Here is a 27,725-nt window from a genome sequence, read left to right on the forward strand (position 1 = left end):
ATGAGTGGGTGGCAAAAAAAAAAGCTCTGGAGGAAAGTGAGAGAGAAAATCAGTGGGCATTACAGCTTGTCTTTGACTCCTTATGAGGTAGACTGCCACAAATTCATTACCCACATCCATGTGTGTGTAGTTATGTAGTTACTCTGAGAAGCCTTTTACGTCAGAAATAATTGTTGCTGATGGGTTGCATTTTTCCACTGGATGTATTCTTCAGCTAGTGCTTTCCAGAGTGCAGTGTTCTCTAACTTCACTCCCTTCTGCATCCTTGAGTACAATGTTATTATCAAAGTACTCACCGAATATCATTATCTTCATTTACATTTGAAGTGTCTAAAGGAGTAATAGAGTGGCCAAGTATAATCTGTACTGAGAAATGCCCTGTAATTCTGCTTGTAATAGATTAATAATCTCCACAATCTCACAGCATTATATATTCATCCTCGAAGTCAAAATGTTCATTCTCAAGGCCAACAGTGTAGGAAAAAGTGCTATACAATTATACAATTATACAATTGCATCTAGTTCCAAAATTGGTATATGGCCTCAATATGCTGCATGGTATTTTGTTAGAAGAATAATTAGCAGTGTGCCTGAGGACTTAATGTTTTGAAGAAGTCTGTGCAGAAAGCTGCAGCATTATTGCTTAATCTTTATGCATGTGAATCTGTGATCCCTCTTGAACAAAATTAAGTCAGGATTTAAAGCCATACTGCCTTAATGCTATTTCCTGACTTAATTGTATTCAAGAAGTAGCATTAAGGCAGTATGACTTGAAATCATAGACAAAGAAGATTATAATATGAAGGATAAGTCATAGACATTCCAATTCATTACTGCCTTTCCCACATCTTAGGGAACAATTATATAAAGATAACGCTGAAACTTATTAGGGGGTGTGATGTCTGTATTAAAATCATCAAATTATTACATGTCTGGGTAGAAGACAACTCAACTCCAAAGCTGGTTGGTTGGCTGATCTAGGTTTTTCAGTTTCTGAGTAAATTTTGGATATAGATTTCAGATTTTGATGACAATATGTGCATTTGAATGTTTTAAATTGTTTGTTTTATTTTATTTTGTCTTTATTGTATTGATTTTTGTCAACCACCTACAGCCTTTGGAATTAGGCAGTATATAAATTAAATGAACAAACAAATACAAGTTTGATTAAAAGAATCCTATGACATATTTCAATACAAAGAAATCTGAAGTGTTCAAGTTCAAACTACAGGGTATGAAACTTGGTTTGGATTTTGAATGTATCTGAACTGTTCAATGCTTTTATTGTGCATAACTAGATATGTATACTTAGAGATATCTGGCTTCAAGAACTGACAGGGTTAGCATTGGGGGTTATGATCACTGGGCAGCTGCCCAAGCACCCTCTGCTGATCCCTGAGACCACTTGCTGTGCCCATGCGGAGTGACTTCCTCAGGACCCACCCAGGTAGCCCATGGTAGGCAATTTGCTGAAAGCCCCTGAAACCTGGATATGGCCTTGCTGAAGAATAAAAGTTCACACCACAGCAAGGAACCTACTGCCGATTCTAGATTCCTCTGGCCTTGTTGCCATCTTGTGTTGCTCCAGTTCACCTGCCTTCTCTGAGCATATGACAAGAGTAAGAAGAAGCCTCCACTCACCTTGCCCTTTTCCTGTGGACACTGGTGTGGACAGGACCAGCAGGAAGAGGGCAAGTGAATGGGAAGTGATGACAGTGGTGATGAGGTGGTTGGCACCTGAATCCAATCTTAGAATCAATGCTAGTTAGAAATACAGTTCAGATTGGCTTGCCAGGTCCCTTTAACTGGTAATATTCCATGACGAACAACTAGTACTATCATGCCTTCAGTTTGTATTGAGTTTGACCTTAAATATGTCTCTTTTGTCTGTGCCTTTTTATTAGATATAAAGTTGTTGATTCTTGCTTCTTCTTTTTTTAATCATCAGATGCTGAGGACAGAAGACCCGTGATCTCTGTATCTACACTTAGGTTTGAAACAGATATGGTTTCTGTCATCCTCCTGCTGAATCTTGTCTCTGGTTTACAGGCTCATTCTAAGGTCAGTTTTTACTAGTGTTTAAATTCTGCTAAATGTTTCAGAAGAAAGAGAAAGCAGATACCTGAATATATGGCAATGTTTTTCTTCATAAAAAAACAGATGTTCTCCTCTGAAATAAACTTTTCAAAATGTTGTGCAAAGCAACATTAGCCAGTGATGCTAAACTTTTCAAGGTTCATATAAAAAAAAAGGTTGATTAGGTCCTGACTGGAACGGCAGAAATAAGAGAATTAACCTCCCCACCACCAAAAAAGTGCATAAAAACACAAGTAGGTACAATTTGATTAGATGCTTAAAAATGTGTTTGTCTTTTTCTAATGACACTTCTGGCAGTAGTTTTCCTCTTGCTGATGTTTAAAAATATTTCTTTTCAATTATTTGTATCCAGTTCTGAAGACATGTTCCTGTAGGCCTTTTTGGCCTCATGCGCTCCATATTTCTCCTTTCCTCAACCTTCCAAACCATATCATGATGCCATATCTCATCATTAGGTAGTCATGATGCTATATCTCATCATTAGGTGAAGTGTACTGTCGAGTCGGTGTCGACTCCTGGCAACCACAGAGCCCTGTGGTTGTCTTTGGTAGAATACAGGAGGCGTTTACCATTGCCATCTCCCGTGCAGTGTGAGATGATGCTTTTCAGCATCTTCCTATATCTCTGCTGCACGATATAGATGTTTCCCATAGTCTGGGAAACATACCAGCAGGAATTCGAATCGGCAATTTCTGGCTTGATAGTCAAGTCATTTCCCTGCTGTGCCATTAGGTGGCTCTCATCTCATAATTACTTAGCCCCATTTGACAGGAGTGCTAAAATATCAATATGGAGAACGTTGTCTCTGAGAATCACTGAAAGCTGTTCCCTATGTCACTGGAATGATTCCATAGAATGCTCCTGCAGCCATAGTTACAATGGAAAGGGTTTATACTAACTTCTTCCGAGGAGGAGAAGGAGGCTTACGTATACTTAAAACCTAGCAGTACTTGTGTCTGTCTCAGAAATAATAGCTTGTTTATAAAAGCTCCCTGTGACTAATATTTAGACAAGGGTGCACCAGATTAGACTTTAAAGCCTAACCTGGGAAGCTGTCTTTCTTCATATTTGCTTGTCATGGAATCTGGAAGAAACTTTGATTTTTAAAATGGTACTTATCATTCTTGCCTCATAAATTGCCAGCATGGTTCTTCTTGTGGCTTTGCTTTCATTTGTGCTTTGTGGATTATGCAAATACTGATGAAGCAGATGAGAGTGAAGGACTTATAAAGCAAGAGGAACCAAATGTCAAAACACATCCAATAAGTGCAGAATACTTGATGCCAGTGCATTTACCCAAGGGACAAGTCTCTACTTGAACAGGTGGCTGATAAGATGTTGGATAACATCTGCCTAGGTTCTCATAAATGTATGTTAAACAAGAAGTTAAGCTGTACTATTTTTAAATGGTTTTAAAAAAAGTTTTCTGTATGTAGCAATCTCCTTCTCCCTTAATATAGGTAGCAATACAGAAGTGCTGTTTTGTTCACTGTAGTGAGGTTAAGGGCCTTCTCTATTTGGGAAGGTTTTAATATGAATAAACTAGTTAGTCAAGGTGATCCTCATATTTTACAAGAAGCTGTAAACTATAAACAGATATTGTGACCTGTATGGAAGAGCCTTTTATTGCATTAAAGATGAATTCACACGGGCATGAATTATTCCAAAAAATTAACAAATTTGTGTAAAACAGTTGTTGTTATGTTCATTGAATGTATGGAGCTGGGGAGGAGGGTGGCCCCATGTACTCACTTCTGCACAGTTAACTGAACCTGTATGTACAATTCATAATCCTGCAGAAGGTAGGGTCTCCAACTGCAAAGAGATAGTCAATGTGGGTGTAAGTTGAATAGAACGTATGGGGATACAAAGGGCATGCTGAACACCAGAGGTAGCAGATAGGCCTTGAAATGATGAAGCTGGCCTTAGTAATAGATGCTCTAGTAACATCCAAACTGCTACTGTAAGACATTCTCCATGAGACTGCCTTTGAAAAGTGTCTGGAAACTTCAGTTGGTCCAAAATGCTGCTTTCTGACTATTATATGGATCAAATTCATATCGTGTTTGGTCTACACGGGTCATTTCCAAGCTCAATTCAAAGTGCTTTTAAAGCCCTAAATGGCTTGGGTCTTCATTTCCTTAATCATTTCCTTCATTTCCTTCATTTCCACATACATCTCCTGTATGTGCCTCTTCTTACTCTCCGCTCAGCAGTGGAGGTTCTGCTTCATGTTCCCTCACCAAGTGAAGTGGGGTGGGGACCCACAAGTCAGGGCCCTTTCAGTTGTGCCTTCCGTTCTCAGGAATGCCCTGCTAAGAGAAGTCTGCCTGGCCCCAACGTTGCTTACTTTTCTTAGCCTGAAAATTAAGCTTTTCAGGTTAGCTTTTGGTGCTTGCTTTGTGGTGGTTTCACTTTGATGCCTTTTTTACTAGTTGATTGTACTTGCTTTTCTGTTGTTAGTGTTTGTTGTTTCTTTTCTCTCAATAAATTGTTTTATTGCTCTTACTTATCTATGTATTCAAAATATTTATTTATTTATTATTTCTCTGTGTGAACTGCCCTGAGCCATTTTTGGAAGGGCGGTATAGAAATCAAATAAATAATAATAATTTATATATTCTTCTTTATAGGAAAAAAAAACAGCTTACAAAAGACACTCACAATAAAATCACATTAAAGCTCGTACCAGGAACAGAAATAACTGTATACTTATGTAAGTTCTAGTATACTCCAGTTATTATCTGAGGCCCTGCCCTAGAGGGCCTTTGTTTTTTAGGTGCAGGCCTCCACTAGGAGCAGGGCCTTCTCATTGTTACACCAACACTCTGAACCATTTCCTGCTCAGAAACCCCTTTATCTTCTCTGCCCCAGCCCTTTAGGTGCCGAGTTTAGATCCAGCTGTTTAGTTGTGCTCTTTCTTGGAGGAAGGTTATATTTTTGATTGTTTGTAGCCTGCTGGTTTGGGATTTCTTAGTTGTTTGGTATTTGTCTGCTGCTTTTAGTTACCTATTACTTTTTAATTTTTTAATTAGATGGTTGGAATCCCCCCCTCCCCCACCATGAGTTGTCTTGGGTTGCCTGCGGCAACAAAGGAAGCATAAAAGTATTTTAAAATAAATGTGCCCACATGAAACATGATGGTATTTAGATGTGTTATGAGTCGTCCAAGTGCTGGCTGGACTCTTGTTCCACCAGCACTGCTCCTGGCAGAGCAAAATCCTACTTCTGCTTTAGCACAAGGGGTCAGTTGCACGTTTCTCCTGAGAATGATATGGACCTAATCCATAACTGATGAATCTAAATGCTGGTCTCCTTTTGAGTGGAGAAAATTTAAGCAGATAGGGAACACAGAGTGGAGGGAAAATATATTGTATCCAAATGTGAATATTCTTAGAGTCTGACTCAGCTTACCCCCCCAACCCCACACCAGCTCTGAGAAAGATGGCTTATTTGAATCATTGTCTCTGGGCCCATTCAAACGACAAGTGAAACAGCGGGTAGGCTTACCCAAGGTTAACCTTGGAAGCCAAGATTCATACCACAGACGATCCGGCAGCTGCGGTTCCATTGCCTCAACTTGCAATCTCACTCCCTCTTCCTCTTCTACTGAGCACGTCATTTGCCCAGCAACCATTGGCCCTGATACAAGAAGCGACTTGCATGTTGGAGGAGCTTCTGTGCAAACCCCAGGCTACTGCATTCAAATGACACAATGGGGTCAGCAGAGCTCCGGTTCCAGCAACGTACTGAACTTTAAACCAAGGGTTCAATTAGCGGTTTGAAGGTGGCAATGGAACTGCAGTTGTGGCATTTTCCTGCATTTGGACGATGAGAAATGCCAACCTCAGGTAAGTGTAACTGAGGATTGGTGTGTTGTTCGGACTGGGCCTATATCTGTTGATGCTGTTAAAGGTAGCAGAATGTATATCATGTGCTGTTCCTAGTGTTGGCAGATATGTCTGAGCACCTGTTTCTGTGGGTGGCATTGCCACATCAGGCTTCATGGCAATCATGGTTAATTTTGAATCCATATTATGTCTTTTTAAAAAATTGTCTTCCTTTTCAATGTCGTTAATACATAGCAGCTGACTGAAATCCTCTGCTTTTGATTAACCAACATCTTATTATCCAGTTGGTTGTGCTGTCTCTTGAATTTTGTGGATGAATGTGGTAAAATGCATTCTACCTCTCATGGAAAGCCTTTGTCCCTTGGTGCCATATTGTGATTTCTCATCATATTAATATGGTCCTATGTTGTGATGGTTACGTATTCCAATCAGTCTTTTACAGAGATGTTGTGCCCTTGCTTTCACCCTACTAGCCTTATTTATAATATCTCTTTTGCATGATAAAGGTGAAGAGGATTTGAGTCACCTTTTTATAAATCCGACACAATCCTACTGACACCCTGGCTAACCTCCAGTGATGTGATACAGTGACTTGTGGCTCTCTCTTGTGTTCCGTATAATATATGCAAAGCTCATCTTAAGTTGTCTAAAGGTCATGTTGTAATTGTTAATCAGTTAACTTATTTGTCATTTTTATGAACATCACACTGGATCTCAAAAAGAGCTGAACTTCTTGCACTAACTACTGTTTGAATTAGATCTCAGATTTACTCTGGATGTTATATAATAATTGCACAGTACAAAGTCATGTTCCTTTCTTAAGTTAAAAAGTTAGTTTAAAATAACATTTAAAGAATACTTATCTTGGTCTCTCTTATTTTGGTAGGCATTTTGGAATTTGTACTTGAGATGTTTATGGAAGATGAAACAAAATAGGTTGTTTTTTAAAATGAACATTGAAGGGCAGGTTTATTTCAAATAGAGACAACAAACAAAAACAGGGGTTTTCTCAAACTAGGAGAAACTGAGAAAATCCATTATTAACATCTTCATGTTTGCCTGCCGCTGCATACTATTGTGCTAAATATGATTATCCAATCTAGCATCTTATGGAAATCAAACAGTACAATTGATCAGTATTCTTATCAATGATAATCTAATTTACAAAATGTACTGCAGAGGTTATATGCCTTATCCATTTTTATAACACAGCACAAAGAGGGCCTTGGTCAAAGTGCTGGTGGGTCAGACTAAACTGTTCTTTTGACTACATGTAAGTTATGCCTTAAATGCATAACTTTCTGCACAGTCACCAAGGGAAGGTGGCATTTTGTTAAACTAGTAATTTCAGAGGTGCATCTCAGTAATTTTGGAGCTTGGACCTAGAGGCCTTTTGCCTCCCTACCCCCGCAATATAAAACGTATATCATATCATACCATTATATCATACCACAGACACCATGAATATTACAATCTCCAGGTTTTTGTGAAAAGAGTGGCATTTATCATCATTGTTTCTGCCAATATCTAAATAGCAGTGACAAACACAGATTCACTTCTGCCACTTAAATTAGCTCACACCACAATATGCTTAGGGAAAGTTTAGAACTTTTATTTTTATTATTTTTAGAATAAATTCTGAATAAGATACTTCCCACTTACCAGCAGATATCACATTTTGTATGGACAATCCTTCCACTTAAATGAGCTGAATTTTCACACCAGAATATGCTTAGGGAAAGATTGGAACTTAAAAAAAAAATTTTAGAAGACTATTTTTAGAAGGAATTCTGAATAAAATACTTTGCACTGATCTTCAGCTAGCACATTTTGCATGGACAATCCTGCCACTCTCCTCTCTGTCTGGAGCCTGTGAGCAGGAAGGAACTAGCCCCAGCTGCTTTAGTGAGTGGACATGTGACAGCAGATCACCTCCTATCCCCGTCCCCCAGCATCAGTGTACTGTGTGCACAGTCTTTCTCCTGCCACTCACTGAAGCAGCAGCATTTCTCCCCATTCTCTGGGGCTAGTTCTTGCCACTGCCGTGTTTCTTTCCCCCACCCCACCACCTGTGCCTGCCAAACTGGTGGTATTCCTCCTCACTTGTTGAGCTGGAAGGAACCAGCCCTAGCAAGGGTAGGGGATGGGAACACAAGCTGAGGGAGGCCCCCCCATGGCAGACGGCATGTGTCATGAAGCATGTGTGTGCCTGCGGGACGGGGAGGAGTGCAAGCATGCTCTTCAGCACTTCTTGAGAAGGAGGAGGGGTTCCATGCTCAGCACAACACACACTACTGAAATCTGACATCGTGGGATGGAGCTTAAAGGGAGATCCTGGTTGGAGGAGAAGCTGTGTCTTCACCTCCCAAGCCAGGCAGCACGGGCTGGTGGCGCAGCATGGCTACCCCCAGCCTCTGGAGGCTGGGACATTTTTGAGAAAATTTGAGGGGACCCAGGTGGTGTGGGGGACCGGACTTCCACCTGGAATTCCAGAGGGAAGGACGTCCCTGAGTAATGTCACCACTGAACATAGTAACCTCACTCCTGAAACACTGGCAATTATATTATGCCATTGAGAGGTCATACATCAAAAGAACCCTTGGGCCAAGGGGTAAACAAATCTCTCCTCTCCTCTCCTCTTCCCCCATCTTTTGATTTACATGTTAAATTATGAAGGAAGTGATCGATTGTTAATGCTAGAGGCTGAGATGCTTTTGCTCATGACTCAGAGCCATTTTCATCCTGCTTTTATTTCCTCTCACCAGATGCTGGCAATTTGTGCCAAATGTTATCGGATCTGGCTTCTATATTTCTGTTTTTAAATGTATATTATGCTAATAGAGCAAAAGAGTTCAGCTGAAAACTCCTGCTCCTCCTGTCACATGTTATCACCACACTCCATTTAACTCAGCAAGCTCTGAGTAGGATCTGAATTAGTTTTGCGAATATCTGTGTGCTCGTCTCTCCACAATTGTTCTTGAGTTAACAGCAAACTCAGCTAGTCAAAGTTCACAGAAAATGAAGAGGTCAGCAGATCAATGGTTTTTTTTGTTTTTGTTTTTGTTTATGGATGTGAGTGGCAATTCATTCTGATTTATGCTGGTGTTTTTCAGCAATAGAGTAGGGTTTAAAAAAACACACGATCCTTGGCCTAATTGCTGTGCAATAAACAAATTGTCTGAGATGCAATTCTAGAACATATTTGCTTTTTTCCTCTGTCATAGCTGTGATGCTGTTAGGCACTGAATTCTATTGATGGACCTCTTTATGTATATTCATTGTATTGGTAATGTTTTCATGCACTGTCTGCTAGGAATTGTAAGGTAACCTTGAACAGATGGATCTGGATCATGAGTTGAGAATCCATCATGGCTAAGGGCCACTGGCACGAATGGGGACTTCCCTCTGGGGTGCCACAATCCTAGTCCCCCTTGAAGTTGCTTTTGTTTATCAACAAAAAACAAACAGGTCAGGGCCAATGATGTAGTTAACTGTGTGAGCAGAAACATCAAAAGTGTGTAATAGTGGAGAAGCACTTTTTCTTCTTGGGAGAATATTGCAAGCACACAAGAGTGTCCCTATATAAATCTGGGAGATGTTGGCGGGTATGAAAGTATAGACTGCTAACTTATTTAAATCTGAGATTTGGAAATGGTGACTGGTCATAGGCCATCTTGCCAAATTTATTTTTCCACACTTTGATGCAGTTTTGACAGTTAGCTTGTCTGACAGCAGAGCTTTGGTGTACTTGAAAAGGAAGTGCCAGTAGTTTTTTTGCTAAAAAGAAAAAAGAAAAGAAAAGAAAAAGCCAGAAAAGCCTTTTGTATTTTGGGATGTTTGTGTGTGCTTTTCTTGTTGCATGGATACTAGTGCTCGTGTGTGTAACACTCACCAGTGCTAATGAGATCAACATGGGTAAATAATCTCCCCACGCTTTCTCAGCAAACAGGGTCTTTAAACATATTCTTATGCTTGCTTCATATGTAAATTATAGTATTGAACTGGATATGTGTGTGTAAATGTCTATTAGGGAAACTGAGAGAAATGTATCAATTAGCCCAAATATAAATAATATATTGCAGGGCTATTTCCCCCTTTTTATTAAATTGATGGTGGCTCCGAAGAGTCATTTTTGGATGCAAAACTGCTTATGTGAAATCAGACTTCTTCAAGTGGCCACAAAAAACAATGGCTTATAGTACAACAACAAAGCGTCTGCATTTCTTTTCTGCTATTGAGTACACTTCCGATGGTTGCAAGAACGCAACGTTCTGGGCTAAGAACATTTAACCAATATTGTTTAAAATACTAAATACATCCAGGCCTTCACTTAGTGCTCTCAGGGCTGCCAATACATAAACAAGCAAACAAGAGGCCTGCACAGTTTGTTTAGCCTTTTAGCTGTTCTCAAGGAAAGTAAGAGGAAACTCGCCACTGTCACCTTGCGCTTTAAAATCTATTGTACTTCTATGCCTGTGCAAGAAGGGGCTGGGATGCAGAACACATCTTGATGCCCAGCAGGGTGCCAGCATTTTGGCCAGCTTGCAGTCTTATAAGTTAAATTATGCCAGAGGAAGGAATCCGTCCACTCAGCAGCAGGATGCTTTATTGCTACTTCTGTCAGTAGACCCTGCTTCCTAAAGAAATGTAAGCTATTCCCAATAGTAGTATGCCATATCGATTACTAACCAAGGACACATCAGGCCTGTCCTCTGATGTCAGTCAGGAACTGATGGAGAGCGAGCCCAGTTTTGTGGCAGTGGCAGAAATGGCCCAGGTAATGTGATGTCAGCTGGGGCTCTGTGTCAGCTCTGCCACTATGAATGGCAGAGAAGCATTTTCCTTCCTTCCCTTTGTTTTCTTCTACACTGTTGAAATTTAGATTGTAAGCTGGTTGGGGCAGGAACCATTTTTGTTGCTGTAAAAAAGCACGCTAAGAGACTCTTTTGTGAACAATTTGAAACACACTATTAAATACTGGAAATCAGGGTCCTAATTGCACCTAATGGTGCAGCAGGGAAATGACTTGACTAGCAAGCCAGAGGTTGCCGGTTTGAATCTCTGCTGGTACACCTATATTGGGCAGCAGCGATATAGGAAGATGCTGAAAGGCCATCATCTCATGCTGTGTGGGAGATGGCAATGGTAAACCCCCTCCTGTATTCTACCAAGGACAACCACAGGGCTCTGTGGTCGCCAGGAGTTAGCACTGACTCGTCGGCACACTTCACTTTTAATTGCATAATATTTAGATGCCATGACATTATAGCTACAAAGATTAGAATAGGTCAGATAATGGTTTTTCCCATGACCCTCTATCGATGTGAAAGCTGGACTTTGAAGAAGCAGGGCTGAAGAAGTATTGACACTTTTGAACTCTGGTGCTGGAGAAGACTTTTGAGGATACCATGGACAGCCAGGAAAACAAACAAATGGCTCATAGAACAAATCAATCCAGAATTTTCACTCAAGGCACAAATGTCTAGGCTGAAAGTATCATATTTCGGACACATTATGCGAAAACCCAGCTCCCTTGAGAAGTCCATAATGCTGGGGGATGTTGAAGGAAATAGAAGACGAGGACAGCCAGCAGCAAGGTGGATGGACTCAATTACGACAGCCATGAATGCACCACTGAGAGACCTTAAAGGCCAAGTTGAAGGCAGATCAACCTGGAGGTAATCTATCTATGTGGTTGCTAAGAGTCGACATCAACTTGACGGCACTTATTCAATCAATCAATCAATTGCAAAATTTAATGCCATGTTGTATAAGCAATCAGTCATCTTTATTATGACCTTAGACCAGCATATGTATTGGAAAGAACTAAAAGGGTATAAAAAGCAAAAGGCAATGAAGTATCAAAGACATTAGGAGACTCTAAAACTGTATAAAGTCTATGTCGCTGTCCAAGAAACTATAAATTATAATGACTATAGCACAATAAAAACTACAAAAATTATAGTATCACTAACATTTAAATAATAATAATAACTAGCCGGCCCCGCACAGAGCATCTGTGCGCTCTTTGGGGCCAGCGGTTACCTCTCCTCCACCTTCTGCAAGTGCGGCTGCCAGCACCTGCCGCTGCTTTGCCTCCACGGCCGGGGCCCACCGCCGCCACCGGCCTCTGCGGCCGGGCCTGCCGCTGCCATGGCAACCAATACTCCTGGGTGCACCTCAGCCTATCAGGCACCTCCGCCACCCAAACAATTAGCTGGGCACCGGGACACACATTCTAAAGGCACACCCAGGAGGATTAAATATATAGATAGTAGCAATAATGATGGTGATAATAATAATAAATGCATGTTGTGTATGTTTACTTTGAAGCTGCAAAATCTTCTTACAAATAAAGAAAAATCCTAGCCCTGAGGGTAACATCCTCAGTTTCCTCTATCCTGGAGTAAGGATTTCTGTAAGAGAAACTGTGGATGCCACCCAATGTTACATGATTGTGTTACTATCACTAAACATGTTTTCATAACAACCATTGCCCTTAGCATTTCACCTATATCTTTCCTTCAGTACACCTGTCCTTCAGAACAGTTTCTATGGACTCCAACCCTGGCACATGAAAAAAGCATCTTTTGGATAAAAATCCCCAGGATTCAGTCTTTGGTTTTTACTTTAATGTTAAAAAGTGATGCATAAACAAATGTGTGCATAAAAAACTGTGCAGGTCACTACTGTGTTCTGATAAATCAATCTTGATTTTATTTCTCCCCAAGTATTTCTTTATTTGTATTTATTTTCAAGAGGCAGAAGCTTATTTTGGCCCTAGAAGCAGCATCCAGTCACAGAAAAAAGATAAAAACAGCCAACACCATAAAAAGGAGTAGGAAAAATTCTGCTTCATCACATGCATTAGAGCCACACAGTGGCACAAGTAAGTTGGGCACTGCCTGAATTACATTGTGGGACATGTAAGTCACAGTCAACAAAGTTTCTTAGAATTCCCTTAAGATAATGTAAGAGAATTTCCCTTCCAAGTCCCATGAAATATATTAAGGTACGTCCTGTGAAAATACAGGTGCTGGCCAGAGGCATTAGTGGCTGCAGTTCTGTATAACATGTGAATCAGCCTTGCACTAAACATTGCAGATGACAGTGTGCTATGCTTAACTCTAGCTAGAACATTGTGTTCTCTGAACAGACTTGGACGTGCTATTTAACTATTGCTAGATAGGGCCTTGGTGTCAATTTGGGTTTCCTTTTGTTCTGTTTCTGGCGTTTCTTCTTTAACATCTGATGGGTAACTATTTTGAAGATCTGTGCTAGTGCAGTAACAGCCAGACAGTTCCCTTGGAAAGTATATTATTTGATGGGGTAGCACAATCTTAAAGTCTTTGACCTGTACATATCATTTGTATAACTTGCATGAAAATGATAGGTGTGTGGCTGGTTAAACAATCCCGTACTGCTGTACTTACACTTATTTAAAAATTCTGAATTTTTGCATGCTGAATCATACTAAATTATTCATGAGTAGTCGCTCTGAAGTTAAGTCGTGACTAGCTTGTCAATTACTTTCAATGGGACTACTCATGAGGAATTTAGCTTGGATGTCAGCCAGTGACCAACACGACCATATCCCCTCTTATCTGGTTGCCGTGTGCTTCTCTTGCCTACGTATTTGTTGTTTTTTTAAAAAATGAGACTGTTCATTAAAGTCATAGGATCAGGGGCGTAGTTAGGGGAGGGGGTACCTGTGTTAGCCCCTTTCCCTGGTGGCCCCTTGGAGTGAGGGAGATAATGGAGAAAATGGGAGGGGTGGAGCTGCGGAGCCCTCAGGAGCTGGGCGGCCTGGGTTATTTGAACCATCCGCTTAGTTATAGCTACACTCCTGGGATCCACTTAAAAACCTTTGGGACTGGTATGGATTCTGTCTGGTTCCAAAGCCTTTCATCATGCTTTCAAATGCTTGCCTGCCAATATGCTGACTTCATTGTTTGGATGTGCAGCAACACCAAGCTTGCACATCACAGAATTTAGGTGGACCCAATGTGGAAAATAACAAGAATGCCCCTCATTCTTTAGCTTTTTAATGAGATCTACTAACACATATTCAAGTCAAAATGTAAAGTGGAGCTGAAACAGATTATGACGACTGATGTCTTGCCAAAATGCAATAATTTTCCAGCTTGGTTTTTTTGGCTGATCTGTAGTTTTTACGTACATTAATTTTTAAAAGCAAAGATGTAGTTCTTTGTGCATTGAAACTCCTTTGTGCAGTAGACTGTGAGAATATGTGGCTCCACACGTTCCAGTATTTAATCAATACTTTTTGGGTTTTTTTCTACAGCATGCAGCAGATTCCAGAACTTGAGCTTTCTGATCAAAGTAAGTGCACGTTTTTCATTAATTATGAGTCTGAAATCTGCTCACTTAAAGTTGTGTTTCTCACAATGGACAACATGGGATACCGGCCAGGCTGAAAATATACTTACATGTATTGTGGGAATAGACTTTTTAGAGAGCAAGGCTTTGGGCGGTAGGATTATTAGGGCAACATGATTACTTGTCATAAGAACAATTTGGAGAGAGTGCAAACTACGCATAGGATATTATTTGATATAAAAATAATGCTATCCTGTGTCATGGTTTAATTTCAATAGGGAATAATTAAGCATAGTTTCAAGATGAAGAGTATGTAACTGGGTTTGAACTTGCTCAGAGGCTTAGTAAGGGCAGCAGACCAGGCCTAACGGCAATGTTTGTGGTGCCTTCTCAGTGGTCCTGTGTCTTCAGATTAAAAAATGATGATGGTGGAGGCTAATCAGAGACACGTGACACTGAATAGCCTCACCAACATAATATATGTCTGTATGTACAACAACTTGGAAACTCAGCAGCAGTGTCCTTCCTTAGTTCACAAGCAGACTTAATATGCCCCGGTTTGTGTGTGTGTGTGTGTGTGTGTGTACATAATTGGGAGCCTGCTATGTAACAAATTATTAGTTAAAGCTTGATCTGGGACCAGAGGCGCACTTAGCCATGGACTATGGGGATTTGGTCCGTGGCCTCCTGTCTTCTGGGGGGCCTCCCCAGAGCCCCACTACTGCCCCGTACCATCCAGGCAAGTGAAATCTTTTAAAAAAAATTTTTTTTAAAGTGCCGCGCAGGGACAGGGGCTGCCAGTGGGTGTGCGGGCACTCGGGGGAGTGAGGCGGTGGCAAGAGCTCCTTCTCTGAGCCCGCCTGCCTCCCAAATGACAGATCGGGCCATTTTTGGCCCATTTCGGATCTCTACAGGCAGGCTCAGAAAAGGAGCTCTTGCTGCCACCTCCCTCCCCTAAGTGCCCGCACACCTGCTGGCAGCCCCTGTCCCCGTCGCACAGCAGTGCTTTAAAAATGTTTTTTTTAAAGGATTTTACTTGCCCCCCCACCAGCCCTCAAGCAGGGGTGGGGGTGGGGCATCAAAGCCCTTCAGATCCGGGCTCCAAAATTGCCTAGTCTGGGACTTGTCAACATAACAGCTACTGAAAGAAAGATGTGATGTTTTAAGTCCCTGACAGCTTCGAGTCGAGTTAACTCGGGCTAGAGATCAGGCAGTAATGAGGGGTGGGAGTTTATTGGGAAAGAAGGGATGTAAGATCTGGCCAGGGAACTGAATCTAGAGGATTTTGCAGCTCAGTGACTATAAGAGCTGATCAGGTATGCCCAGTAAGGCCCCTGTGTTGGGTGAATGCAGAATGCCTGTTGACTTTATCGGAGGGAGATGTTTTATAGTTAGAGAAATGGTGATTCATCTTTTAAATGTTGATCACCATCAAAAAGTCAAAGAGACTTTTTGCCTCAAGTGGTCCTTTTTTTTAGCACAGTATCAATGATACTTGTTTTCACACTGGGCAGTAAAAATCTAAGCATTGATACTGAATGCAATAGCTGGCATATTGGATTGAATAATTACCGAATTTCTACATAAGAATAAATATCTACTGCATACAAGGAGAGGACACTGTGCTCTATGCTCTGTTGTTATTATTTTGGAACAATCACAGTTTCTTCAAAATACCTTGTGGATAAAACCTTGATGGGATTGGCGTTTTGATCTTTAGTCATGGTACCTATTAAGCCCCATTCACTTAGCTAACTCTGGAATGGCAGACAGTATCAAAAAGCAGTCTTAGGGAAAGAAAAATATGAGGAGTGTCACAAGAAGCTCAAATGGGAAATGAGTCTCTAGGGTCATGGTTCAGCAGTACAACCATATAATTAAATTAAACATAAAACTGATACAGTTAAGTTCTCGTTACCTTCCTGGGTGATGAGAAGTCCAGGAGTTACGGGATTGCGTATTTATATGAGAGCACACTGAAGATATATTATGTCCTTGTATTCTTTCTTTCTTTTTATGTACAGGCATGCTGTTGATCCAACATCAGATAAATTCACAGAGAGCTACTGTACCCCAAATTGCTTTGCCTTCAGCAATTATCAGTTCAAACGGGTGATCACTGACACCTTCCAAAGGTGACAGATAGAACATTGCAACGAATGTTCCAACCTCAAGAAACATTCATGTTTCTGTGAAAGTCCCTGACTTTCAGTTGTTGACCACCCAGTCAACAACTGGATGGCGATTTTCAAGATTGCCAAAAGAATAACAGTACAATAACAAGGTGAGATTAAAATTGGCAGAATTCTGATACTTAATTTGTGACGTAGTTCTTGCATTCTGCCTTTATAGTAGGATGTAGATGTGGTGAGGAAGGGAAAATCTTGTTGTTTCACACTTTTATGTCCTTCCTCCAGTGAGGTCAGGGTTCCATGCATGGATGGAGACAGCCGTTAGGTAGGTTAGGGAGAGAAATTGCTTTCACATTGGGCTTCATGGCTAAATGGGGAATCTGAATCTTGATTTCCCTAATCAAAGTCATGATAATTAATGGATGGTGGTGGTGTTGGTGGTGATGATGATGATGATAATAGTAGTTATTGGCTCAGTATCAAATTGTTGAAGCATTTCCACGCAGGGACCTTCTGCAAGATTAATCCTAGGCTCGCTGTGGACTACCTAGGAAATCTGCTGACCCTAAAATCCATTTGTGGTTTATAAAATGGCAGGGCGCTGCTGCAGAGGATACAATGGCGTGATTGTTTCTGTCAAATGTTCCTCCATTCTCAATCTCACACACATATTTTCCAGTGACAAGATGCTGCAGTTTGAATGCTATGAAGGTCTGATAAATGCAATATAAATGCTGTTTTGTGAAAAGATATTTGAATTTCTTCATAACATGTCAGTAAAAACTGTTTTGGGTAATAAGATAAATTATTTCCTTAAATGCTATAGCTGTTGCTTCATATGTTTTCTTATAAAACACGCAGTTGCTGGATAGAAAAAGAGAACAGTTGAAAACCAGGCATGTGGGTGTGGCTTCTTCCCTGCGTGTCCTTAGTTCACTGTTTTTGAGAACTATTTGTTGTTTTCTTCCTTAAGGAGAGGTTGCTGCAAAGCAGTATAAACAGTTTTGCTTTCAGAAACACACTCTTGTGATGTATACTTTATCATATGCTATGCCATTCACCTTGGTTTTTCTCAGAATCTGGCTTTCTGATACAGACCTAATTCTCTGTAGACAATAATCAATAGAGACTTCATCAGAAACTTGTTTCTAATTCCTTCTTTTGGATCACCTAACAATAGTTGCTTGAGGCTATGCAAAGCCCTCTTTCTCCTCAGTGGCTGATGGGATTGGCCGAGGAATGAACTCAATTTTGTTAGTAGGCTTAGAGTCTAGAACTGCGAAGCAGCCGTGCATGAGGCAGTTGTTGCTGGGGTTTGTTTGTGACTATTTGCAACTTTGTGTCTTCATGCAGAATTGTTTGAGTAGTACAGAGGCTGAAGAAATAAATTACAGAACCATGGTACGGAACCAATTACATAGCAGTAAGTCAGACTGAAATAGTTTCAGGTGCTGTTGGTAAAGGCTCACGTGCAGTTACCATATGTGTTATTTTGCAGCATCTTTTTTGGTATAAAATACCAAAAATACTTCTTGTCCAACAATCCTATGATGTTGGTATGGCTGAGAAAGAATGATTTGTCTAAGGGCACCCAACATGAGTTAAAATGCAACACGTGCCAAAATAACTTCTGTATGTAATCTGTCTGTTCAGGTTTTTAAAAAAATAAAACACAACTATTTGCTAATGATCAAATGAAAGAGTTGACATAAAATGACATAAATGTCAGGTTGGATTCAGGGACCCAGAAATGTATTGTGGTGTGACTAGGGATACTTGCTGCCTCTGTGCTGCCAGAATTCTTACCAGCTGTGAAGCTTCGCCCATGAGGAAACCTGTCTACAGCTTGATCTATGAATTGGGCACAGATCCAGCAAAATGTGTTTGAGTGGTGCCCTTACAGCTAACAAGCAGTATTGCCCTTATTCCCTGCTGATTAAGCTTCTAAAGGAGAGGTGGCTTTGTCCCCTGAGGACTGAACTTCTTTGACAGAGCAATGCTCATCTGACATTTTCCAGCTCCTCTGAAGAAGATACATACAGTGGAGAAAACCTGCTTTTAGAACTCTTTGTCCTTTTTTTGGTACTGTGTGTCCAAAAGGTTGACATAATATAAACATGTAGTAAGTTGTTTTTTCTATTGGTTTATGTTATATAGAAAGACAAAGGGAGAACCAGGTGGTCCAGCAACTTGGCCCAGCAACTTCAAATCCAGACTACCAAATTGACTTAGTGGTGGCTCTTACTCGGGGGCAGCGTGTGCAGCACCAACCTGAAAATGCTTGAAAATATTTATCAGCCATTTTACTTCCTCTGTATGTCTTCTGTAACTATTTTCATGACTGCCTCCCTGTCTGTGCCTCTTCCCTGCCTGCAGCCTGTGGCCCCAGTGTTTACACAAAATGGCCAATGTTACCAGAATTTTGTAAACACCAATAGGAACACACAAAGTTGTTCAAATTTGTATGTTAATGAGGCAGGAGCCAATTACAAGGCTTGCCTTTGGTTTCAGAAGGTGGGCGAAGCTTAAAATGCCCAGAGCACCAATCAGAAGACATCATGCTGATTGACTCCTCAGGCAGCCAATCAGAGTATCCAGAGGGTGGGGGAAGTCTTTTTTAAAAAAATTATTGTATTATATTCTGTAATCTTTTGCTGTTTGTTTGGACATTTGTCCCAAGGGAGATCCTGTAGAGATTGTGGGGGAGAAGTCAAGAGAGAAGGGAGGGAAAGGGAAGGACAAAATAGAGTTGTCACTGAATAAACCTTTAGTTAAATCTCTGCTTTCTCGGCCTTGTTCTCTAATCTGATATGTATGCAAAGCATTGTGGCTCATTCCCATAATGACATGCCATAAAACATTGGAAGGAACAGCAAACTGTAAGAATGGGGTAATTAGATTAGAAAGTGGCATAAGATGCCAGAATGTTGTTTTAGGGCATATGCATGGATTTCTGAGTCTAAACTTCTTTTCAAATAATTGCACAAGTGGATTGCCATGTGAATGTGGTCAGGGGCAGAGCCACCATTGGGCCAACGGGTTCAAAGAACCCAGGCCGGTGGCCAATCAGGAGCCGCAAGAGCGGCCCCGACACACCCCTTGTGTCTGACGTCAGACGCGGGGGTGGTAGTTTAGCTCCCGAGCGGGGGCCGTGCGGCCCCTTCAGGAGCTAAACAAAGGCTGGTGCTGCGAACGTAGCGCCAGCCTAACTAGCTCCTGAAGGGGCCGCATGGTCCCTTCAGGAGCTAAGACTGGTGCTGCGTTCGCAACACAGCCCAGAAGCGGCTCTTTCCTGCAGGGAAGAGCCGCTCCTGGGCTGCGCTGCGAACGCAGCACCAGGCTTCGTCTAAACTGCTTCAGTGATCCTGAACGGAGCCTCAAGGCTCCGTTCAGGAGCCAGACCACACCCCTGCGCCTGACGTCAGATGTGGGGGCGTGGCTATCCCCTGCGTCTGATTCAGATGCAGGGGGCGGGGCTATTGGGGTGCCCGCTGCAGCCGCACACGGGCCGCCAGTGGGCTAGCTACGCCCCTGAATGTGGTGCATGTACAGAAGGAATAGATAGGAAAATAAGAAGGAAAATAATTTTAAAAATCAATTTGCTATGCAGAGAGCTAGCCAGGTTTCCCTCTGGATTGTGGCCAGTATCTGTAACATTAATATGTCCACTGGCAGTTACGGTTCATTGGGCAAGGATCAGGGAAGTGATCTCTATTTTTAAAAAGTTGTCACTTACTAGGATGGACACTCAGGCTAAGTGATGGGCACCCAAGATGGGTAGAGAGTGGCACCCAGCTGTTCAGCAGGCATGGAGTAGGAAGAGGGTATCCCCATGCATCTTTGCTTTCCATGGGGTTCTCTAAGTTACAAGAGATGGTTCATAACTGCAGCAAGCATAATTGGAAAGCCTGTGATTTTTTATTATTATTTATGTATGCATTTTTGAAATAGACAGGCAGAGCTGCCTTTGTTACTTCTGAATGAATTTGTTCTCCACTTTTGTAGCTGGTCTCTGCTTTACCTGCGGCTTATATAGATTTATTTACTTTTATATGTATAGCCTGTGCTACCTCCAAGAAGCCCAGAGTGGTGCACATGGTTACATTAATTCTCCCAGCAGCCCTATGAGGAAGGTTATGCTGAGAGATAAGTGACTGTCCCAGAGTCACCCAGGGAGTTTCATGGCTGAATGAGGATTTGAAGTTGGATTTCCCCAGTCTAGTCCAGCACACTAACCACTGTACCACTCTGGCTCAGAGTTCTTTCTTGTTATTTATTATTAGCAGTATTCATTTTTTAAATAATCAGGCAGACTCTGCCCTGGTGACTTCAGAATGCATTTACTGTCTACAGAAGCAGCCTTTTGTAGCTGCTCTGTGCTTTACTTGTGGCTTGTACAGTTCCGTGTGTGTGTGTGTGTGTGTGTGTTTGTGTTTGATCCTGCTGTGTTAAATACAAATCTACACACTACTGTAGTCCTGCTAAGCACTATAAAGCAACTGATGTTTTCCATATTTCTCTGTATGCTAATCATCCATTGAGATTTGTGTGCTTGTGCATTTTGACCCCACTCATTAGCTACAGATCTGCACTTTGCCAGTTATTGCTAAGGCACATGCCTAGACCTGGGTCCACCAATTGCTGCCCACAATTGGCTCCACCTCTCACTACCTGTTGCTCCAACCATCACCTGCCCTGCCTAGTGCTCTCCCTTGCCCAAGCCCAGGAACAACCAGCCACCACTAAACTGACTTAGTATCAAAACTAAGTGAATAAGATTTACACATTTTCCTAGACCAAAGAATACACAAGTCTTCAAGCATCTCCACACTTTACACAAGTTTGCTATGTATATACTAATGTTTCATGCAGCAAACCATAAAACTGTAGATGACATCAACACCTGTCTTTGAACACCTATATACAGTATGTGTGTGGGAACCTGACTCAGTTGGATTTCCCACATTTAAAAATGAATACATGGATGTTAGCCCACATTTTATGTCTGCTAATGTACACATAGTACATTATGTTAGGTTTGCATTTGCTAGGGAAAGTTTGGAGCTGCTGTTGGGAAGAGAGCTTTGCCTGAAGATAAGAATACATTTAGAGGATCTTAAGGATTATGTCAGTATTATTTCTAACACTCATTTCAACCTGTTGATACTTTTTTCTTGTTTCCATGTTTTCAGCAAGAGTGCTTTTACTTCTGTCACTGAGGGTTTTTGTGTCTTTCTTACAGCAAGGCTACTGCAGTGACTCATCTGAGATGCAAAGGGGCAATTATTTCTGTGTACATTACCATGCCTGATTTGCTTTCTATTTTTAAATGACATGCTTTTGCACGAAGTAAGAGATATACTTTAAAAACAAAATTCAAACAAATAATTTGCCACAGCTGGAACGCATAGAGGAAACGGCACAAGCTGAAAACGCTTGCAACGTAAGCCTCCACTGCCCAAGTATCGTACCCTTGCAACCTAGCAATGTAGGAGAGATTTCAGGGATTATGTTCAGATTAAATGTCAACAAGAGCTGAACTCTGGCTAGATGCCATGGAGGTCATACGAGGAAAATCAGAAACTTTACAGTTTAAACGGAAATGTCTTTAATGTGGTGCTCCTGAAATGCACTTTGGGTGGCAATGATTTTGGTTAAGATTTTAACCATATGCACTCCTCTCAATTACAAAAAGAACACCTGTGGCTCTGTTGTGCCAGAACATTTCTGAAAACGTTATTTACATGAATTAAAACTATGTTCTTGTGCTGGAAGAACATGGTTCATAAGATGTGAGCCTTAATGCATTTAGTGAAATGATTCTGCTGCCCCTTTTAAAGCTTTTCAGAAATGGAATTACATTGCTGCAGTTTTGTGTACTTAGTTGTGTTGTCACTCAGAATGAACTTTGCCATGTTAAACTGAAGCAGAATGTATAGCAAGTAGTTTTGTGTATATTATATGAGCATATGAATATGCCTTTTATGAGTCAGGCCGTGGATCCATTCAGCCTAATACTGATGACTCCATTTGGCTCTTTAAGGTCTTAAGTCAAAGTCTGTGATTTTCCTGAAATCTTTTAAACTGGGATTGAGAATAAATCTGAGAATTTTCATTTTGAATTTTGCATGGAAGGGAGTGCAAAACAGGGGCAGAGACTGCTCCTTTTCTTCCATTTAAAAAAAACACCTTTCCCACTGCTGTTTATTTTACCTAGCATTTTATCCCTTGCAAAAAACCCCAAAATGAGGAGTGCTGCTGCCAGTGAGTCATCACTCTGAAAATTGCCAAAACAGCCCCTAATTTTGCTGCCTGGAAGTGGTCTACAACTGAAGATGCCTGCATGTGACCTTAGGCACTTCTTGCAAAGCATGTACCATTCATTTAAGATGAAGCACAGCGTATAGTTCCTTAGTTAAAGGTTGCATGATAGAGGCCTGTGTTCTTGGGATGTATTCCGTTTTGGTTGTTGGTTTTTGCTCTGAGGGATCCAGACTGTTAGTCATGACTAAGTCCCATTTGTTTGTTTGTTTGTTGGTCATATTTTTAGACCGACTGATATGTACATCTCTATGAAATTAATGGCACTTTAGTTAGTCATGCCTTGTATATTTCAATGGTGCTTGCTAGACATCTCATCACACAGGTCATCACATAGCTGTTTTATACTGAGTTAGACCCCTGGTCCATCTACACTTATTGGCAGAGGATCTCTGGTGTTTCAGACAGGAAGACTCTAGGTGTACCTGGAGATGCCAGGGATTGAAACTGGAATCTTCTGCATTTTCTGTCACTGGCCCCTATTGCCAGACGTGTTCGGCTTTTACCACTTTATCACAGAGCTATGGCCATAATCTCAGTCTAACTTAGTCTGCATCCTGTCCACTGCCTTACTGATTTTGCGGGCACTTACATCACTGTTCACACCTTCAGAATCTATTAATAGAGTGTGATAACAGTATGATGAGTGTGTTGTCTTACCATCTTTAGTGCTCTGCAAGACCTATTAAGGTCATTCACAACTGCAGCTGCTAGGGCTCGGGAGGGCGAGGTGGGGGGCAAGGCAGGATCGGTCCTACCTTCCCCCCACACTAGCACAGTTTCCCTTCAGCTGTACCACTTGCACATTGACATGATCCACACTATAGCAAGCAGCGGAGCCATGGAGACTGGGGGAATGGAGCACCCAGAAATCCCACAATGCACTGCGCAAGGAGAGCAGTGCCTTGGGGGATTTCTCAGCTGCTGGGCACTCCAGCCACCTGGCTTTATGAACACTCGGGCTGCAGACAGCCCGAATGATTATATGGCCAGGGAGTGGAGTAGAAGGGTGAACATGTGCCCTTCTACCTCACTGTAAGCCCAGGTAAACAACCTGGTCTACCCTGGAGAAGAGCACTGGGATCAGGACCAATCCCTGCACTCAACATGAGCAGCTCTACCTGGGTAGGACTGTGCAAGCCCTCATGTGAATGACCTCAATGTTTCACTTGTTTCCTCAGTTAGTTTTGGAGTTACTACTGTATATGATAAGGATGAACTTTTACCTAGGTTTTCTTCTCTGGATTAATACTTCCAAATTCAACTCAAAATGCAGGAGCAAATTCCATTGCACAGTTCTAGTAAATGTGATTGTTTCCATATAGCTGGCAGAATCTTAGCAACTTTTTAACAGGAAATAGTTGAACATCTTTAGAAACATACAAGCCATAATCTGCTAAATCTGTTTACCACCTACATGTGTGATTTGGGCTGTCATATTTCTCAGCATAATACTGAGGGTGTGTAAAATGGCACAGAATTTCACTCTTTATTCCCTGAACCCTTTCCCTGTCAGACAGGGAATCTCATTCTCTTTACAGAAAACCAGTTATGTGGGTGGGGTGGGATGGGGAAGAAAATTCTGAGCTATTTGTGTATTTGTGTGTTGTGTTGTGTTGTGTTGTGTTGTGTGTGTGCAACAATTAGCAGACTTAAATTTGATGATAAACTACAATACCACAGTATGGGAATGTGAACACTTTTTTAGTCCCATTAATGATGTTTACTCTTCCATTGAAATCCAAGGTGTGTGGGTGTGTTTAAATCTGTCTGCACCGTAAATGGCCTGTAGTATTTGCTGTGAACAGTGAATCAACACATGCAGATTAAATGGTGGGGTAGGGGTGGGGATGGGGAGGTGTGTGCTAGATTGAGCTTGCTATTTTAATGACTGCCTTTTGGCAGGTGTCAAAATATGTCACTATGGCCATTTAGTCACTTGGTTGTCATAGAGTCCTGAAGCTCCGTTACTAGAGAATTCCCTTTAAAAAATGAAATTTTCCTGAACCCTTATTTCCCCCATGTGATTTATTGCTCCTACAATGATTGGGTATCTTGGGTAGCAATGTTAACTAATAAGTGCCTATAATACCACCCCCGCCCCCTTAAAGCCCAATAATTCCTAAGAAATCCAAACATTTAGTAGCCTGGAAGTCAGCAGTACAGATATAATTTGTAGTTATTTCAGACTGCTTTATGTTAGATTTGGGGATGCCCAGTAAACATTTCTAATAAAATGGATCAGTAGTTACACATGCAGGGCTAGGTGTACTATGTTTGTGTCTAAGCCAATTGAATTTTGAAACTGAGGTACATGTGACAGTGCAAATATGAATCCTGGCTTCCTCAAGCAAAAATCAAGGAGGTTATTTTGTTCTCTTGGCTCCTAATTGCTACTAAAGTAAATTGGAAAATAAAGCAAATTATACATGTATGTCATTCCCAGCAAATTCTGACGGTAGGGAAAGGAATCTATTGCTGGTTTTGACCTATTCATCTGTGGATATCCAAATAAGGTCAATTTTGGCTTTTTCTGCAAACCAAGAAATCTTCCTTCCTTCTACTCATTACCTACAAAACCTGGAATCTCTTTGCCTCATGCTGAAAGTAAAGACTATAAAACTATATTAAGTCTTTGGAGGTATACTGTGTTTCTTACAGGATGCTGTAAGCCTTAACAGTATTTATTGTGAGGTAAAGCAACCACAAATCATGTGAGTTGTTTAGTCTTAGGGAAAACTAAGACTTCTTTTCTAAGCGGTGGTGAACCTGCAATCTCTGTGTGTGTGTGTGTGTGTGTGTGTGTGTGAGAGAGAGAGAGAGAGAGAGAGAGAGAGAGAGAGAGAGAGAGAGAGAGAGAGAGAGAGGTGTTCCCAATCTCCCATGTTTCATTCATAATGAATGGCAAGAAAGGGGCTGAAAAAGCATTGGTAAGGGGTGCTTCCACCATGTACCAGTTATCTTCAGCATAACTTGTACTTCAAGTTCTAGGTGTGCTTAGAGTTGAATGAACCAACGTAAATATCATACAGCCTTCTTGAGAACTGCACATCCATCTCCTGTAACTGTTTAGGTTTGTGTCAAACAGTTGCTCTTATAGGTTGACTAGATATTCTGGTTCTTAAAAGCTGCTGGATCCAGGAGCTCATAGTGCTGTTTTCTCTCCTCTATCTTCCAGGAGCTTTTGTAAAGACATATTTTTCCTCAATTGAATTCTGAAACTTAAAGTGAGGCTGACTATGGGGAAATGGCTAGCTGGGGAGGTTTGGTTGCATCTCGTGTGCATCTGGGACATAAAAATTGTCTGGCAGCTAGTATCTCCTACAGTGGTGTTATTTTGCTTCATGAAATACATCTACTTGTTTCAGGGGTTGGTTGCATCTTGTGTGCATTTGGGACCTACACCCTCCTGAGCATGTGCTGGCACAACACCCCAACCCAGAAGTCTGCTCTATTTCATATCTATGTTTGTAGGGACAACTTCCTACAACATCAGTTTTTAGCTCTAAAAACAGAAATGAGAGCTCATGAAGCTTCCATACACTTGTGTGTACTTGCCTGTTAGAGATGTCCTGTCGAAATGAGTGATGTTACAGTTTGTGATAACTTTTTGGATGCTTAACAGAATACATGTCACAGTAAATGATCAAAACAGCTACAGTAAGAGAAAGTACATTACAGGCATGGCCAGCTTGAGGCTCTCCAACTGTTGTTGTACTACAGCTCCCATCATGCCCAGCTGCAGTTTGTTGTGTCTGGGAATTATGGGAGTTGTAGTCTAACTGTAGCTGAGGAGCCTCAGGTGGGTCAGCCAAAGTATAATACCTTGTCATTTTGTCTGTAGGTGGTGATATATGAAAGGAGATAACGTTGTTGTTTTTAAATTCCTGCAGCGACTTGCTGGTTCTGTAGGTTTGGTGATGAATGTGGGAGAAATGTTCATTTAGAAATGAGGACTGTTACTCTCTGTCAGTTTTCTTCCATTCCATGACAGTCTCTAGGAAACAAACCACACATGATACCAAATGTGTCACTAGAACTCCCATCTTTTCATTTAAAAACAAAATAGTCAGAGGGAGAACTAATCAGAATCAGACATGGAGTGTACAGAGAGGGTTTAAGGCCTTCACACACACACACACACACACACACACACTTGCAATACCACAATCAACCGCAAACCTGCTCTTAACCTTGGGAGGAAATTGCCTGTGCGAGCTTCTCTTCTAGGGCTAATAGTGATTTTTTTGCTGAGACAATAGTCCGGAGGAAAATACCCCTCTTTGTACACTGTAGTTCCAGCCCTACTTGCCCCCTCTGCACAGCTGCTATTTTCACTTTTTAATAATGTTTAGCATCACAGGTAGTTTGACCCTGAGGTCTATGTTGCTAAAAGCAGAGCCTATTTTGAAGCAATCAGATTTCAAGAAGGAGGCTGCATAATCACTAATCCTGCACCCTATTCCCAAAGCAGCTATGTGGATGCAGCTTTCAAAGCTGCTTGCAGTCCAGAACTCTTAAGCACTTTCCCTGCCAGTGTTCAGATTACAACTGTGTTCTTCTGTCTTGGACACAGATCTGTACATACACATCTATGTAGAACATTTGGTCTTAAAACCTAAAATGGAGCCAATCGAGAAGACATTTCCTATCCAATGGATCCCGTTTGAGGAAGTATCATTAAATGTTCTCTGGCCATCATAGCTGGCAGTAGCGGTTGGAATTTGTGAGGTAGCTTCCAAAGGCCTAGGTCCCACAGCTAATCCCTAAGACAAACTTTGTGCAGTGATGGAAGAGTATCTGTCAGCAAGATAACTGATATTTTATTTATTTTTCCATTTATATCTTGCTCTCCCCCCAAGGAGCACATGGTTATGTTTATCCTCACAACAACCACACACGTGTGATTTGATGTAAACCATCCTGAGCCATTTTTGGAAGGGCATTATAAAAATCAAGCAAATAAATAATAAAATTAATAAAC

At 41.3% G+C, this 27,725-nt stretch overlaps 1 protein-coding gene and 1 long non-coding RNA gene across 9 annotated transcripts in view; one reads left to right on the plus strand and one right to left on the minus strand.

The window, feature by feature from the left end:
* LOC128329995 (uncharacterized) overlaps nucleotides 1–12,101 on the minus strand; it is a 47,703-nt gene extending 35,602 nt beyond the window's left edge. For 2 of the 3 annotated variants that reach the window (XR_008309907.1, XR_008309909.1), the window contains exon 1: nucleotides 11,994–12,101. This is a non-coding gene — a long non-coding RNA (uncharacterized LOC128329995). Of the gene's footprint in view, nucleotides 1–11,923 lie in introns of all 3 variants that reach the window. The other variant, XR_008309908.1, reaches the window with a different exon arrangement.
* THRB (thyroid hormone receptor beta) overlaps nucleotides 1–27,725 on the plus strand; it is a 261,740-nt gene that overhangs the window by 76,585 nt on the left and 157,430 nt on the right. For 4 of the 6 annotated variants that reach the window (XM_053262095.1, XM_053262094.1, XM_053262093.1 and 1 more), the window contains exons 2-4: nucleotides 1,949–2,061; nucleotides 14,254–14,291; nucleotides 17,774–17,821. In XM_053262095.1, the coding sequence (XP_053118070.1) occupies nucleotides 17,819–17,821 (3 nt within the window). In that variant the 5' untranslated portion in view covers nucleotides 1,949–2,061; nucleotides 14,254–14,291; nucleotides 17,774–17,818. Of the gene's footprint in view, nucleotides 1–1,948; nucleotides 2,062–14,253; nucleotides 14,292–16,312; nucleotides 16,573–17,773; nucleotides 17,822–27,725 lie in introns of all 6 variants that reach the window. The other 2 variants (XM_053262098.1, XM_053262097.1) reach the window with 2 other exon arrangements.

This window comes from Hemicordylus capensis, chromosome 6, assembly GCF_027244095.1.
Source record: "Hemicordylus capensis ecotype Gifberg chromosome 6, rHemCap1.1.pri, whole genome shotgun sequence".
In the NCBI taxonomy this organism is placed as follows: Eukaryota; Metazoa; Chordata; class Lepidosauria; order Squamata; family Cordylidae; genus Hemicordylus; species Hemicordylus capensis.